Source organism: Miniopterus schreibersii, assembly GCF_964146895.1.
Source record: "Miniopterus schreibersii genome assembly, chromosome: X".
NCBI lineage: Eukaryota > Metazoa > Chordata > Mammalia > Chiroptera > Miniopteridae > Miniopterus > Miniopterus schreibersii.
Genome location: NC_138104.1, coordinates 66892562 through 66911152, shown reverse-complemented (window position 1 = coordinate 66911152; position 18591 = coordinate 66892562). Strand labels below are relative to the sequence as shown.

Sequence of the window (18591 nt, the reverse complement as noted above, 5' to 3'; positions counted from 1 at the left end):
TAATTATCAGAGATGCAAATTCAAACCATAATGAGGTATCACTTCACACCTGTAAGAATGGCTATGGTCAACAAATCAACAAATGACACGTGCTAGCGAGGATGTGGAGACAAGGAAACTTTGGTACACAGCTGGTGGGAATGCAGACTGGTGCAACCCCTATGGAAAACAGTATGGAGGTTCCTCAAAAAATTAAAAGTGGAACTGCCTTTTGACCCAGTGTTCCCACTTATAGGAATATATCCTAAGAATCCTGAAACACCTATCAGAAAGAATATATGAACCCCCATGTTCATAGCAGCAGAATTTACAATAGCTAAGATCTGGAAACAGCCCAAGTGCCCATCAGTAGATGAGTGGATAAAAAAGCTGTGGGACATTTATACCATGGTATACTATGCAGCTTTAAAGAAGAAGGAACTCTTACCCTTTAGGACAGTATGGATGGACCTGGAGAAAATTATGCTAAGTGAAATACAACAGGCAGAGAAAGACAAATATCACATGATCTCACTTATGTGGAATCTAAAGAACATAATTAACTGATGAACAAAATAGATTTAGTGACATAGAAGAATGGAATAGACAGAGGAATCTCAGAGTGAAGGTGGGGGTGGGTGGGTAGGAGTGGTTAAACAAATAATTTATATGAATATATGCATAACCCGTGGACACAGACAGTAGTTTGGTGAAGGCTTGACTCAGGGAGTGGGTGCAGGGTGAAATGGGATAATGTGAAAAAAAGGGACATCTCTAATATTTTTAATAAAAATAATTTTTTTATTAAATTTCATTTATCTTTGTTGTTGAATGTATGACAGATATCCCCTATTTTCCCCCATTGCTTCCCTCCACCCTGCATCCACCCCACTCCCAGGCCTTCCACATAAAAATGTCTGTGTACATGGGTTATGCTTATAGGCTTGTAAGTTTTTTTATTAATCTCTCTGCCCCCTCTCCCCCACCCTCACCTTCCCTCTGAGGTCCCTCAGTCTGTTCCATGCTTCTATGTTTCTGGATCTATTTTGTTCATCAGTTTATTTTGTTTATTATATTTCTCATATGAGGCAGATCCTGTGATACTTGTCTTTCTCTGATTGGCTTATTTTGCTAAGTATAATACTCTCCGGTTCCCTCCATGCTGTCCCAAAGGATAAGTGAACCTTCTTTTTTATTGCTGCATAGTATTCCATGGTGTAAATGTACCACAGCTTTTTTATCCACTCATCTACTTATGTGCACCTGAGCAGAATGTATATTATGCAGCTTTGGGTGGAATGTTTTGTAAATGTCAATTAAATCCATCTCATCTAGGATGTCATTTAGAGTCACTTTTTTCTTGCTGATTTTTTGTCTGGAAGACCTATCCAGTGAAGTCAGTGGAGTATTAAAGTATCTTCATATAACTGTATTGCTGTTGATATCTCCCTTAAAGTCCTCTAGAAGATTTTTATAAATTCAGGTGCTCCTATATTGGATGCATATATATTTATCAGGGTTATATCCTCTTGTTAGATCGATCTCTTTAGTATTGTGTAGTCACCTTTCTTGTCTCTCATTATGGACTTCATTTTGAAGTCTACTTTGTCCAATATGAGTATTGCTATCCCAGCTTTTTTTTTTTTCATTTCCATTTGCATGGAAAATTTTTTTCAATCCCTTCACTCTCATCCTCTGTGAGTCTTTTGTTTTGAGGTGGGCCTCTTGTAGACAGCATAGATTTGGGCCATGTTTCCTTATCTATTCAGCAATCCTATGTCTTTTTATTTGAGCATTTAATTCATTTACATTTAAGGCTATTATTGATAGGTACTTATCTATTGCCATTTTAATTATGCTTATATTTCTCTCTCTATTTCTACTTCTAATTACAGCAGTTCCTTTAACATTTCCTGCAATGCTGGTTTGGTAGTGATAAACTCCTTTAGCCTTCTTTTGTCTGGGAAGCTCTTTATATCATCATCTATCTTGAATGATAGTCTTGCTGGATAAGTAGTCTTGGTTTCAGATCCTTGTTTTGGTTTACCTTGAATGCTTCATGCCATTCTCTTCTGGCCTGTAGAGTTTCTGATGAGAAGTCAGCCGACAGCCTTATGGGAGCTCCTTTGTAGGTAAAAGACTGCATCTTTCTAGCTGCCTTTACTATTCTCTCTTTGTCTCGAATTCTTGGCATTTTAATTATGGTGTGTCTGGGCATGGACCTCTTAGGATTCTTCTTGCTTGGGATTCTCTGTGCCTCCTGAACTTGTGTGACTTTTTCCTTGACCAGGTTAGGGAAGTTTTCTGCTATTATTTCTTCAAATAGGTTCTCTAACCCTTGCTTACTTTCTACCTCTTCCAGCACTCCTATAATGTGAATATTGTTATGTTTCATGTTGTCCCACAGCTCCCTTAGACTGTCCTCCTTCTGTTTTTGAATTGTTTTTTCTTTTTGGATCTCTGATTGAGAGATTTTTTTCTACCCTGTCTTCTACTTTGCTGATCCAATTCTCAGCTTCCACTAATCTGCTGTTTATTCCTTCCAACGAATTCTTTATTTCTGTTATGTCATTCTTAACTTCCTTCATAGTCTCAATATCTTTTTTCATCCTGTTGAGCATCCTTACAACCAGTATTCTGAACTCTATATCTGATAAATTGCTTATCTCCATTTCATTTAGCTCCTTTTTCTGGAGATTTCGTTTGCTCTTTCATTTGGGCCTTTTTGTTTTCTCCCCATTTTGACTGCTTGTTTTGGTTTGTTTCTAAATATTAGGTAGACCTTCTAGGACTCTCAGTCTTTTTGGAGGGTTTCTGGTGCAGGCCAATGTCAGAAGTGGTTTGTGACTGGCCCTTAGTACCTTCTTTGGAACTATCAACAACCCTCTGCTTGAGGTCTCCTCTGCTGGGGCTGAGTGCAGTTGGACAGGACCAGGATGCACACCAAATTCTGCTTTACCAAGACCCGGGTCCAGAAGCAGATCAGGCAAAGAATCAAAGCACTCTGAGGTCTGCCTCTGCCTGTAGGCTGATTAATCTAATTCTCTTAATGGGCCTCAGGCTTTAGAATCTCCACAGGGTAGGGGGGCTGATTGTTATCAGTCTTTTAATAAGCCTCAGGGTATAGAAACTCCTCTGGGTAGTGCAAGAGGTTTTCTAGCAGGGTAGAGCAATTGCTTCCCCCACAAGGCAAAGGCAGCAAATTGTCTGCCTGAGAAAGATGTCCTCTGCAGTATGGGGGAATGAATCGGCAGAAGAATCCAGAAGGGTGCCTTCTGGTCTCAATCTCTAGAGGCCACAAACCTAGACTCTCCTCCCACAGCTCCAGTCCACTCTGCCCTCCCTCTACTGGAGCTCAAGGTGAGTGGCTGCACATGAAACTTTGTTTGTTGGCTCTTTAGGAGGGTGCCTGCATTTCCAGTACCTCTCCCTGGCAGACAGAAACCTTGCTGCTTTTCACAGCCATCCGTTATGTGGGCACCTTTCTCAGTTCTGGTGCCTTTGACTGGGCAGCCCAGCCTGGGGTTTAGTCTCCAGAGTCCTCAGTGGGAACCCCCCCATAGTTTAGATATCCCTTTAGACCTTCAGCTGCTGCCTGTGGGAACGCAGCCAGCCCTCTCGCACCTCCACACTTCCTCTATGCAATCTCCGCTTTTTTTCCTTGGTTATGAGGGTGCTCTCCAACTCGTCTTCAGTTGCAGTTAATTATTCAGGATTGTTTTGCTATCTTTTAGTTGTAATTCCATTTTGGTCCTGAGAGAATGTCAGTGTAGTTTCCATTCAGTCCACCACCACCTTTAACGTCCCAATAAAGTTAATTTTTTTTTTTTTAAAGTTGGAGAGAGTGATTAAATTCTCAAGTGTGCAGTTAAAATTAGCCTTAAAAAACCTCTAATGAGAAAGCAGTTTTGGAATGGTGGAGTAAGGACTTTTGAAAATCCACTCCTCCATAATTTGCCAAAATAGGCTTTCTCCAAACTCTAACCAAAGACTCACAACAATCTAAGGAGTGTTAAAAACAAAACAAAAATACCATGATTCTCCATAAAACCAGGAACCCTATTCTCATCCGCTTTTTCACCTCTTTGTAGACTCCTTGAAGATTTTATAATGAAAAAGAGTCAATCCATTAGTAAGATATAACAATTATAAATATATATATACACCTGACTACGAAACCCTAATATACATGAATTAAAACTGACAGAATTGAAAGGAGAAATAGATAATTCAACAATAATAACTGAAAATTTCAGTATTCTACTTTAAATAAAACAATTTAACTTGACATCAGCATAGAAATAGAAGAGGTGAACAACACTATAAACCATCTAGATCTAACAAACACTTATACTGCGCTCTACCAAAAAACATCAGAATGCACATCATGCACAAGTGCACATGGGACATTTTCTTGGGTAGACCACAAAACATGCCTCCATAAGTTTGAAAGTATTGAAACCATACAAGTGTGTTACCAGACCTCAATTGAATAAAATTAGAAAACAATGAACAGAAAGGAATTTAGAGAATTCACAAACATGTTTACCCCTAAGTAAACAATGGGTCAAAGAAGAAATCACAAAAGATATTAGAAAATATTTTGCAATGAATTAAAATGATGCAAAATATATCAAAATTTATGGGACACATCAGTTTAAAGCAGTGTTTAGAGGGAAATTTATAATTGTAAAACATATATTAAAAAGAAGAAAGACTTAAAATTAAAAACCTGACTTTTCACCTTAAGAAACTATAAAAAGAAGAGCAATCCAAACCCAAAACAAGAAGAAGGAAGAATATAATAAATATTGGAGTGAAATGAAATGAAATAGAGAATAGAAAAAACATTACTGATAATTAAAGAATGTAAAAGTTGATTCTTTGAAAAGATAAAAATACTGATAAACCTTTAACTAGACAGACAAATTAAAAAAGAGAGAGAGGGATCAAATTACTGAAATCATGAAAAAGGTGACATCACTATTAACCTTATATAAATAAACAGAAATACTATAAGCAACTGTATACTAACAAATTAGTCCAGAAGAAATGGGAAAAAAAATTCCTGGAAGCACACAAACTACTGAAATTGACTGAGGAAGAAACAGAAATAGAAATTTTAGACAGTAGTAATTTAATAACTTCCCACAAAGAAAAACCAGGCCCAGATGGATTCACCATTGAATTCTATCAAACATTTAAAGAAGAATTAATGTTAAGTCTTCACAAAGTTTTGCAAACTATAGAAGAGGAACTGACATGTCTTAACTCATTCAGTCAGGTCAGTATTACTTAGATATCAGAACCAAAGATCACAAGTAAACCAGAGACAAATATCCCTAATTAATATAGACACCCGCTCTTGAGCAAAATACTAGCAAACCGAATCAGATAACTTATAAGTGGATTATACTCTATCTTTAAGTGGAATATAAACTTGGCTTAACAGCCAAAATTCAATGAATATAGCTTTGCACAGTGACAGTATCTTAGCCAATGAACTTTATTGGTGACGCGATTATTGCTAACTGAAAACTTTCCCCCCCAAAACACATGATATCTTCATAGATGCAAAAATATATATACTTCATGCTAGAAATCAAAGAATTTGTTCTGCTTTGCCAGTACCTAGTGCCTATAACATGTGCTGTCAGTTTGGATAATTTAAATTCTTAAGAATTATAAATGTATTAGTTATAAACCTATACAGTGTCTGTTTCCTTTTTGTTTCATATGTATGCCAACCTTAGGCAGTAGTTGTTAGGTACATGAAACCCTTGTGTTTTTACTGAATATGCCCAAATTAAATGGATTTTTTTTTTTCATTTGTGTTCCCTGTCTTGGTTTAGATCCTGCATTTCTGTTGTTACTTACCTCTTCAACCTCGTCTCGTATCTCTCTCCCCTTTACATTGGCCTTTTGCCAGTTCCTAGAACACTACAGGATCTTTCCCACTTAGAAAACTTTGCATTTGCTGTATTTTTTTTTTTTACCTGAAATATTCTCCATCAAGCTCTGGGTCTTTTTCCTTTTTTATATTTCAGCTTAAAAACTACTCCCTCAAAGAGGTCTTCTCTGATCACTGTGCTTAATGAAACCCCTCCCTATTTCGTAAACGGTTCCATTCTTTTTCATAGCACATATTACTGTCTGATATTATCTTCCATTTATCTATCTATCTATCATCTATCTATCTATCTATCTATCTATCTATCTATCTATCTATCTATCTATCTATCATCTATCTATCTATCTATCTATCTATCTATCATCTATCATCTATCTCTATCTATCTATCTATCTATCTATCTATCTATCTATCATCTATCTATCTAATCTATCATCTATCTATCTATCTATCTATCTATCATCTATCTATCATCTATCATCTATCTATCTATCTATCATCTATCATCTATCTATCATCTATCTATCTCTATCATCTATCTATCTATCTATCTATCTATCTATCTATCTATCTATCTATCTAATCTATCTATATCTATCTATCTATATCTATCACCTATCATCTATCTATCTATCTATCTATCTATCTATCTATCATCTATCTATCTATCTATCTATCTATCTATCTATCTATCTATCTATCATCTATCTATCTATCTATCTATCTATCTATCTATCTATCTATCATCTATCTATCATCTATCTATCATCTATCTATCTATCTATCTATCTATCTATCTATCTATCTATCTATCTATCTATCTATCTATCTATCATCTATCTATCTATCTATCTATCATCTATCTATCTATCTATCTATCTATCATCTATCATCTATCTAGCATCTATCTATCATCTATCTATCTATCATCTATCTATCATCTATCTATCTATCATCTATCTATCATCTATCTATCTATCTATCATCTATCTATCTATCTATCATCTATCTATCTATCTATCTATCTATCTATCTATCTATCTATCTATCTATCATCTATCATCTATCTCTATCTATCTATCTATCTATCTATCTATCTATCTATCTATCATCTATCTATCTAATCTATCATCTATCTATCTATCTATCTATCTATCATCTATCTATCATCTATCATCTATCTATCTATCTATCATCTATCATCTATCTATCTATCAGCTATCTATCTATCATCTATCTATCATCTATCTATCTATCTCTATCTATCTATCTATCTATCTAATCTATCTATATCTATCTATCTATCTATATCTATCACCTATCATCTATCTATCTATCTATCTATCTATCTATCTATCTATCTATCTATCTATCTATCTATCTATCTATCATCATCTATCTATCATCTATCTATCTATCTATCTATCTATCTATCTATCTATCATCTATCTATCTATCATCTATCTATCTATCTATCTATCTATCTATCTATCTATCTATCTATCTATCATCTATCTATCATCTATCTATCATCTATCTATCTATCTATCTATCTATCTATCTATCTATCATCTATCTATCTATCTATCATCTATCTATCTATCTATCTATCTATCATCTATCATCTATCTAGCATCTATCTATCATCTATCTATCTATCATCTATCTATCATCTATCTATCTATCATCTATCTATCATCTATCTATCTATCATCTATCTATCATCTATCTATCTATCTATCATCTATCTATCTATCTATCTATCATCTATATCTATCTATCTATCATCTATCTATCTATCTATCTATCATCTATCTATCTATCATCTATCTATCTATCTATCATCTATCTATCTATCTATATCTATCATCTATCTATCTATCTATCATCTATCTATCTATCATCATCATCATCTATCTATCTATCATCATCTGTCTATCTATCTATCTATCTATCTATCTATCTATCTATCTATCTATCATCTATCTATCTATCATCTATCATCTATCTATCTATCTATCTATCTATCTATCTATCTATCTAATCATCTATCTATCTATCATCTATCTATCTATCTATCTATCTATCTATCATCTATCTATCTATCATCTATCATCTATCTATCTATCTATCATCTATCTATCTATCATCATCATCATCTATCTATCTATCATCATCTGTCTATCTATCTATCTATCTATCTATCTATCTATCTATCTATCTATCATCTATCTATCTATCATCTATCTATCTATCATCTATCTATCTATCTATCTATCTATCTATCTATCTATCTATCTATCTATCTATCTATATCATCATCTATCTATCATCTATCTATCTATCTATCTATCTATCTATCATCATCTATCTATCTATCTATCTATCATCTATATCTATCTGTCTATCTATCTATCTATCTATCTATCTATCTATCTCTATCTATCTATCTAATCTATCATCATCTATCTATATCTATCTATTTCTATCTATCATCTATCATCATCTATTTATTTAATTAATTAATTAATTAATTAATTAATTAACTTATTTATTATTTTCTGTGTTTTCCCAGTAGAATATAAGTTCAATGAAGCAATGTGACCTCAAATGCCTTATGACCTATTTACTGTAACTAGCTAAAATAATGTCTTAATATTTATTGAATGAGTAACTGGCTGAATCAAACAAACAAACAAGCAAACTCACAATATGAGTTCAAAGGAAATACTTTCTCATTGATGCTATTGTGGCAGGATTGTTTTTTACTTGCCATTTTCTAGTTGCCTGACACATACCAAGGCTCAAGGAACAGAAGGAGACATTTGGCAAAACAACAGAGGCAATGACATGTTTGTGCCAGCATAGTCCATACAATATATATTGAGGGGACCATTCTGGGAGTGCAGTAGTTTTTCAGGTTGGGTAGATATCCTTTCTGCAGTATCTATGCCCCTCCCCCCACCAACACACACACTCTACCTTTGCTCCTCCATGAAAATACAATGTTTGGAACTGAGAATAAGAGCTAAGACTCTATGAGAAAGAAGCTGAGAGGTTAAGGGAACCCAAAGGGGCATGGAGGAAGGAGAGAAGAAAGAAAAAGTCTTAAGGGAAAGAGTTCTGTTCCCTGGGGGGGTGAATGAATTCCATCATTATCCATGTACATGCAAAAGCTACAATCTCAGGGGCATCTAGAATATTTCCTTAAACTTCCTTCTTTCTTTAAGCATCAGTTACAATCTGTCCTATCTCTGAAATCTCCTCTTTGTGCCACTTAATTCAGCCCACTGTCTACAACTATATATTATGCCCTAAGGGCCATTCACTCCAAACATTGTGATGGCCTTTTAACTGTTGTCTTGGCTACAGTTTCACTTTTTCCAACTAGTCATTCATACTGCAGCTAGAGCAAACCTTCCAGAGCATAAATCTGGACATATCATCTTTCTGCTTTGGTCGGATCCACAATAACTTACAGGTTATGGCCTAAAATCCTTATTTCTTAGTGTAGGCAATTAAGATATAATATTACCTTAGCTTTTCTATAACCTCTAAGTCCAGGGATACCATAGATTCCTTAACACTCCATGTTTTTGTATGCTTTTTATCTTTGCTATGCTGTTCTTTTGCTAGAAATGTCCTTTCATGTACAAAAGGTGGCTTCATCTTCTAAGTATCTACTTATTCTTATTTATTTATTTTTTGTTAATTCTCACCAGAGGATATTTTTTCCATTGATTTTTAGAGAAAGTAGAAGGGAAAGAGGGAGGAAAGGGGAGAGAGAGAGCGACAGAGAGAGAGACAGACAGACAGACATCGATGTGTCTCACATCAATTGGTTGCCTCTGGCAAGTGCCCTACCAAGGCAGAGGATGGAGCTTGCAACCAAGGTACATGTCCTTGACCTGCAATCAAACTGGCAACCCTTTGGTGCATGGGCTGACGCTCTAACCACTGAGCAACACCAGCCAGGACCTAAATATCTACTTTATGAATCTTTCCTTAACACTCCATTTGGAGCAGAAACAATAGCACCTTCCTCTGGTTTTATTTAGCACTCACTTGTTTTTGTTCCACTAGTGTCCATACTTTTCATGTTCAGACTTGTACTATGACTATTGTAAGCTCCCTGCCTCCCTCCTCCCCAATAGATTGTGTGCACCCTGATGGCAGTTACTGTGCCTTATTAACTTTTGTTTACCAATACTGAGCAGATACTCATCAAGTAGTTTTCAATTTTTTTAAATCTATTTTTCTCTTTCCTCTCTTCCACTATTATTTCATGCCTTTCCTGCTTTGACCTCCATTATATGAGAAAAGAATATTTTTCCTCCATAGTTCCCTTTGTTACCATATATAATTGTAAAATAAATTAAACCATAGCTTTTTTGTATGGAGGAAGTTGCCACTCTAAGCCCAGGGAAATTTCTAAGGTACTGGTAGCTGCACAATTTATTGTCAAATCTGTACTAGGACATGTTTGGATTTGGGAGCTAATATTCAGGATTTTCTGATCAAGGTACTCAGCTTAAGGTAAGATATCCAGCAAGAAATTCCTTTTCTTTCTTAAGTGTGGAAAATATCTTCAATATCTTACCCTTTCCCTCTAGTTTTTATATTTTCAAACTCTTGGGTATATTGGGCAGAACATTGCATTGTTCTTTAAACATAGGGAGTTACAACCACCTACACAGCAAAAATAAGAAGATTCTCTGAAGTAGTGAAATCCAAGCATATATACTGAAGATGGAAAGCACTGAGGAAAATGAGAGGACATGAAATCACATTTCACTAATAACCCTGTTATAGTCCTCACTTAATAGTTTTAGAATCAATTTTGGGTAAGGGTGTGAGAAGAGTCTTGAAAAGATTTCCCTTTCTTCTTGCTGACACTAAGAAGATCCAGAGACACAGAAGCATAGAACAGGCTAAAGAATTTCAGAGGGGCCTGGCCGGGCATGGCTCAGCGGTTGAGCGCCGACCTAGGACCTAAGATCCAGGCGACCAGGGTTCGATTCCCAGTCAGAGCACATGCCCGGGTTGAGGGCTGCAGCCAATCAATGACTCTCATCATTGAATCAATAAAGATATATTTAAAAAAAAAAAAAGAATCGCAGAGGGAAGGTGGGGGTGGGAGAGTGGGTGGGAAGAGATTAATCAAAGAACTTATATGCGTAAATGCATAACCCATTGACACAGACAATAGTGTGGGGAAGGCCTGGGAGGAGGGATGATGTGGGAGGGGATCAATGGGGGGGGGTGTCGAAAGGAGGACATCTGTAATACTTTCAACAATAAAGATAAATTTTTATTTTTTATTTTTTTAAAACATATCTTTATTGATTTCAGAGAGAGGAAAGGAGAGGGAGAGAGAGATAGAAACATCAATAATGAGAGAGTCATTGATCAGCTGCTTCCTGCATGCCCCCAAGTGGGGATCCAGCCTGCAACCTGGGCATGTGCCCTGACCTGGAATTGAACCCTGATCACCTGGATCCTAGGTCGATGCTCAACCGCTGAACCATGCCCAGCCGGGCAAGATAAATTAAAAAAAAAATGATCTACAATTCCAATTGGGAGCTCTAGACACTCCATAGGCAGCAGTGGATACTTTGTTTCCAAGGCTGAATCACAAAAGACCACAGCTATCTATAGGAGAAAGTCTCTAGGTCAGAGGTCGCACACTGGTGGTTTGCAAATGTGTTTTACTTGATATATACAGTGTTTATAACTTTTGAAATTATTTGCCATGATGAAAATTTGGGAAATGTCACACAAAAGTTCCAATTTGTTTATTTTTTATGTTTATTGCTTATTTGTTTATTGCACCTGAAAGTTCAATAGGTTTTTTTGTTTGAATGCACACACTAAGTGTTGCTACTGGGAAATGCAGTTAAATATTAAGCAACAAACCTTTCTAGGTGTCAATATTTTATAAATGCTAGATTTATAAAAATATCTATTAATCACAGCAGAAATTGTACATTGAACTAGAAGTATTTTTGTCAGTGTTTTGAAGAAATCACTGAGACCAAGCAGGGCATAGTTTGTGGAAAAATTAGATTTCTTGTGGCATTTTCTTTTGTAGCTTATGAGAACACAAAAGAAAAATACCATAGAGTTATGTATAATTTTTCATGATTTCAATGAGAATTTTGATGTGAATGAAGAACTTTTGGCATGTTACTCATTACAAGGAAATCAGGAAATGGTTTACTTGGGTATATTGAAAAAGTCCTGAGAAGTGTAATATAAGCAGATCACAATTAGTGTGTGTGAAGGTTAATGTCGGACTGTTATGAAATGTATATCCAAGTTGCAAGGTTTTTTTTATGGAAACAGAGTTCATATCTGTTCATTGGTAAATTCAGTAGGAATTATTTGCTTTATAGTAAAATGTTTAAATAGAGCATATCATGGGCATAGCACCTGCCTAAAACTTGGATGATATGGGTGAGCAGTATGGTGCTCAACTACCTTTTATGAGCCTAGGTGCTGGAGTTAGGGCAAGGTGCTCATCCCAAATATAAAACCCACTGTGCAAAGAGTCAATCCATGTCTGGGAAGAAAACAAGTCTATTCCTTTAATATACTGACTAAAATTAAATAGCCTCACCTCTCATTCCCAATCCATTCCCCTTACCAATATCCTTGTTAGAACTAATTTGTACTAAATTCTGTACTTGATATTGGCATTCTAAATATAAGACCTAACATTAACACCCTGGTGCAGAAAAAAGATGGCAGGTTTCTTATTTTTAAATCAGATTGATAATAAGTTTCAAAAGAAAATAGTAATTACTAATTATTACTATCTCAATTTGAAAATTTTCATTTCTTTAAATTTTAAATATTCCTAGTATGATTTCTTTTTACTTTATCTCATATGGTCACCCTATAATTAAAGAAAATTTGTTACATTTCTGGCAGTTAATTTTTCTTACAACTAGCTTAATTTACTCATTTAAGGTAACTTTCTAGCTCCTGTAAGCATCTGAATTTGTGACAACTGCATTAGGTAATATTTTATCCATTCCTCCCCTTGTCCCTACACATTACACTCCAAGAGAAGAAAAATTTAACAATGTATTGGCAGTGCAAAAGACTGTGAGTTATTGAAGGAAAAGACCATTTTAGGTTCATTTCTGTGTACCCAGCATAAACTATAGTAGTTCTACAATGATTGTTTATTAGATGGATGGATACATGTACTTCAGTTGAAGAGAGAACACTTACCCAGAACTCTTGGGATATAAGTTATATTTCAATCTCATGCAAGTTTAGTGTCAAGAATAACATTTTTCTATTCCTTCAACTTCTCCTTCTTAACCCTTTTCTGCCTTAGATGCCTATACAAAAGCTGAAGTGGTTTATTCTTGGACTCTTGGGAAGAACAAATCTGTGGAAGTAGCACAGGATGGCTCTCGCCTGAATCAATATGACCTGCTGGGCCATGTTGTTGGGACAGATATAATCCGCTCCAGTACAGGTATTTATTTTATTTAACAAGAATTTTTTTTAATCTGTACCACATACCGGTCACTATTCTCAGTGTTTATAATGATTTATGTAATCCTTAAAATAGTCTTGTAATGTAGGTATTGTAATCATAAGGAAACTGAGGTAGAGAGATATTCAGTAATGTGCCCCAGTTATATCACAGTTATATAATGTCAGAACCAAGATCTGAACTCAAGCAGATTGGTTCTCAAGCCCATGCTTTTCACCACCATGCCTTGCTGTCTCTTGGGGACTGAGACTGGGAATTAGGACTGGACTGTAGTGGAAGAGAAGGCAGAGAGAAGCCATGATGATAGGAGAGCTGAAATTATCCTAAAGTTTTCATGAAGGCATTTGCTTAACTCTGCCAATGCTGAGGTGACAAGTTAATAACTCCAAGAGACCCAAGTACATATCCAGGAGTTCCAGGGACGGGCTGTGGAATTATTTTCTTAAGTAGATCACCCATCTCAGAAACAAGTCTGTCTGGCAAATCTTGGTCAGGTCTGGTCAATGGCTAATCCTTGGATATTAATAAAACACAGAGACATGTTCTGCAGCCTTAAGTCTTATTTATTTAGAAACTGACAAGATGCAGGGGCCTGAGGAAGGAGACATATTCATTCCTAACTAACCTTAAGGTATTTGGCAAAATGAAGTATATCTTGGGGCCCACGTATCTTACAATATATTTTGCTGTGAAGGAATGGGAGCTTTCAACACTTATCTCCATGCGAGATCACTAAATCCACAATTATAAATGAAGTAGGGTGCTCTTGCCCTTTTATTTCATTATCTGGACACTGCTGTTCCCTCTCCTTGTGATGTTACAGTATGTCATCTTGTCTATGCCATGTTCTCCTTCCACCCCTGGACCAGAAGAGGGTACCTTACAAAATCAATATTTGTAATGGATTTAAAGGACAACAGGATTTAGAGATTTAGAATTTATTATGGGAAAAGGCTATTCTTGAGAAAGACAATACAGTGGTGTCAAAAAGCTGAGGTATATGAGAGCAGGACCTGGTGGAGAAGCTAGTGGAGCTAGAAAGTCTGGGGCCTCAGGTGTGTGAGCTGCCCTCCTCAGAGGGGATTCTGGGGTCCGATGCATGGAGTCAGTAGTGGCTGGACCAGGCTGAACAGCCAGAGACACTGTGTTTGGCTGGCCCAAGTCCGAGTCCCCTCCCTCCAGCAGGTAAGAATCAGCTGCTGAGGCCGAGTGCTTAGCTTTGGAGGAAGCGTACAGGTGTCAGTGAGGGTTGTACCTTGGCCACCTGACCCCTCCATTTTGCTCCAAGGAACACTCCAAGCCATGGAGCAAGGGGTCAGCAAGGCTACTGCATGGCTGCAACTCAGATTCCATCTGCACCCTCCACCCTCTGGAAGTGTTGGAAGTATGGCCTGGGATCAGTTTCCCAACCTTTCTGGGATCCTTTGCTCATGGTGAAGCAAGGATGACAGTAAACTTACTGCTGGCTGTTTGCAGACCTGCTGTAAAGCTTGCCTGTCCTGACCCCTGAACTGGGCTCCTGCCTTGTTAGTGTGCTCGCAACCCATGTCCCAAGGCCTCATGGAAGGGCAGGGTCAAGGCCCCCATCCTGGTACTCAGGTATTCTTGCACCATCACTGCCAACATCCAGTCTCAGAGCACCCCCTCCCCCATGGCCTCCTCCCTGGGAATGGGCAGTGGAGGTGGAGGTGTGGTGAGGAGGGGGGAGGGTAGAGGAGGCCTGAGGATGGGGAGTTGTCTTCAGCACCTGCAAAGTGCATTCCTTCTGTCCTACTGTGCCGCTTGCCTTTGTGAGGGAAGCTGGCCTCCTGATCCCTGGAGTGCTTCTGCATTGTGCTGCTGGGGCAGCTGCTGCTGTGACCTCCGGGCTGAGATCAGACCCTAAATGCACCACCTGTTCTCCCCCCCCCTAGAGTTTGTGAGTACAGAACCAAGGTTCCTGGAAGAGGCCTTATGTGCCAGAGACAAGGTACTGTGCATAGCACAGGGGGCCCCTAGAGACCCTGGGCATTGGCTCTCCTCCCCCCATCCACCACGGGGATGTCCACCTAGCAGGAGGAAGAGAATTCCCAGGGCCACTGCAGCTGTATCCATACTCTTCTCAACATCTAGTCTCCCCTTCACACTTCTCACCCTGTATCAGTTTCGAGACCCATCCTTAGCTATCCAAGTAGCCCCAGCTTCCATTTCATTTGCTTAAACCACTGTTTGTTTAGTCTTTATCACACAGGCAATACACGTTTATGATAGAAAAATTAGAACTACAGAGGAGCAAACAATGGAAATTAAAATATTCTTTAATTCCACCATGTAAAAAAATATTCTTAGAAGATTTTGGTACATTAACTGATTATTGTAAATTTTGCTGTATAATCTTTAAGAATGTTCCCTTTGCATTTTTTTACATAAGTGGGACCATACTATTGATATTGTTTTATAAGTTATTTTTAAATTTAATTTTATATTATAAACATGTTTTCTTATCAATAAATATGAGATCCAGATCAAATGAACACACAAGTTAGTAATATTTTAACTGAGATATGACATGATAATATTATATTAGTCAGGTATACAACATGGTGATTTGATATTTGTATACATTGCCAAATGATTTCCATAGTAAGTCTAGTTAACATCCATCACCATACATAGTTACAAATTATTTTTCCTTGTGATGAGAACTTTTAAGATCTACTGTCTTAGAAACTTTTAAATAAGCAATACAACATTATTAACTATAATTATGAGGCTAAGCATTACCCCAGGACTAATTTATTTTATAACTGGAAGTTTGTACCTTTTGACTCCCTTCACTCATTTCACTGGCTGGCACCCCCACCTCAGGCATATACACCTGCCTCTTGCAACAACTAATCTCTTTTCTGTATCTGTGAGCTTGGTTTTTTTGTTTGTGTTTTGTTTTAGATTCTCCATTTAAGTGAGATTATACAATATCTGTCTTTCTCTGTATAATTTATTTTGCTTAGTATAATGCCCTCAAGGTCCATCCATGTTGTTGCAAATGGCAAGATTGTCTTCTCTTTATGGCTGAATAATATTCCACTGTATATATGTGCCACATCTTCTTTATCCATTCGTCTATCCATGGACACTTAGGTTGTTTCCGTAACGTTGCTATTGTAAATAATGCCTCGGTGAATGTAGAAGTGCATATATCTTTTCAAGTTACTGTGTTTTTGTTTTCTTTGGATAAATGCCCAGAAGTGGAATTGCCGCATCACGTGGTCATTCTATTTTTAATTTGTTTTACATAGAGGCTGCACCAATTTTTATTCCCACTGACAGTGCAGAAGGGTTCCCTTTTCCCCACATCCTCACCAATACTTGTTATTTCTTGTTACTTAGTTATAAATAGCAATATTTTAATAATTAGAGTGGACATACATTATCATTACCTGTTTTAATTACTTTAAATTTAAAAAGAAAATTAAAAAGCCTTCTTCCAAGGCCACAGCATTCTTGACAATGATGTGGTAAGTGTTGTTATAACTGAGAAGTGTAGCACTTCATTGTTAAACTCAGAAAAATAATATCTTCATTTTTAATGATTTCATATATGTGAGTCATAATCCATTTAGCTAATTTTCTACTATTATTTTATGTGATTTTTCCATATAGCATTTTATTCCTGTGTAATTATCTACCTAAGATAGAGAGAGAATATCAAGATTGCTATTTCAGAAAGTGGACACGTTTTTTAAAATTATAATACATATTGACAAATTGACAATCTAAAAGGTTAAGCAGTTCACTCTCCCATTATCAGTGTATGAGCATACCAATTTCTCTTCATTTTTGGCAATGCATGTGTCATGGGTTGAATTATGTTCCCTCATGTGTTAAAGTTCTGATCCTCAGTATCTCAGAATGTGACCTTATTTGAAAATAGGATCATTGCAGATATAAATAAATTATATCTCAAATTAGTTTAAAAACACTATACAATGTACATTAGTAAAAAGGTGATTTAGTGTATTAAAATGCATTCACAATTCTATACTATGCAGTGGTAAGAAGTAATGGGAAAGTTCTTTATGTTACTGTTCATTGAGAATACCTGCAGGATATGGTGTTGAGTGAAAAAAAGCAAAGCACAGAATAATGAAGATTATATAGGGATATATGTTTGTATGGGATATTATTTCTAGAAATATACACAAGAAGCTATTAATTATAGTTAAAGGAGGGAGACATGAGTTGGGTGGTTTAGGCCAATTAAGAGAGGGAGACTGCTGTACACCCTTTGAAACCCTTTGATTTAGTTAAATATAAATATTATTACATCACATATATGTATATTGTTTTTATATCATTATAAATTATGGATATTCCTTTCTGAATTCTGAATACGCTACTCTATGTATATTAATGGGGTACAGCATATTAATGGGAAACTGAGCCAGAGAAAGTTATATAATCTACAGAAGTTATATATATTTTTTTAATTTAGCATTATTGTTGAAAAAATTACAGATGTCCCCACTTTTCCTCATTGATCCCCTCCACTCTCCACCCCAGGTCTTCACCTCACTATTGTCTGTGTCCATGGGTTATGCATATATGCATAAAAATTCTTTGGTTAATCTCTCTACCCACTCACCCACCCCCGCCTTCCCTCTGAGAGTCATCAGTCTGTTCCATCCTTCTATGTCACTGGCTCTGTTTTGTTCATCAGTTTATTTTGTTTGTTAGATTCCACATATAGGTGAGATCGTTTGATATTTGTCTTTCTCTGCCTGGCTTATTGCATTTAGCTTTATATTCTCCAAGTCCATCCATGCTATCCCAAAAGATAAAAAATCCTTCTTCTTTACAGCTGCATAGTATGTACCACAGCTTTTTTATCCGCTAATCTACTGTAAATTTTGCTGCTATGAACATAGGGGTGCATAAATTCTTCCTGATTTGTGTTTCAGGATTCTTAGGATATATTCCTAGAAGTGGGATCACTGGGTCAAAAGGCAGTTAGTTCCATTTTTAATTTTTTGAGGAACCTCCTTATATTTCCCATAGTGGCTGCACTACTATGCAATCTCAAAAATAGTGTACCAAGGTTCCCCTTTCTCCACATCCTCATCAACACGTGCCATTTGTTGATTTGTTAATGTTAGCTGTTCTGACAAGTGTGAGGTGATACTTCCTTGTGCTTTTAATTTGCATCTCT

At 36.5% G+C, this 18591-nt stretch overlaps 1 protein-coding gene across 10 annotated transcripts in view; it reads left to right on the top strand.

Annotated features, from left to right (window-relative positions):
* GABRA3 (gamma-aminobutyric acid type A receptor subunit alpha3) overlaps window positions 1-18591 on the top strand; it is a 422854-nt gene that overhangs the window by 300944 nt on the left and 103319 nt on the right. For all 10 annotated transcript variants that reach the window (XM_081125273.1, XM_081125281.1, XM_081125278.1 and 7 more), the window contains one exon: window positions 13239-13382. In XM_081125273.1, coding sequence (XP_080981399.1) covers window positions 13239-13382 — 144 coding nt within the window. The remainder of the gene's footprint in view (window positions 1-13238; window positions 13383-18591) is intronic.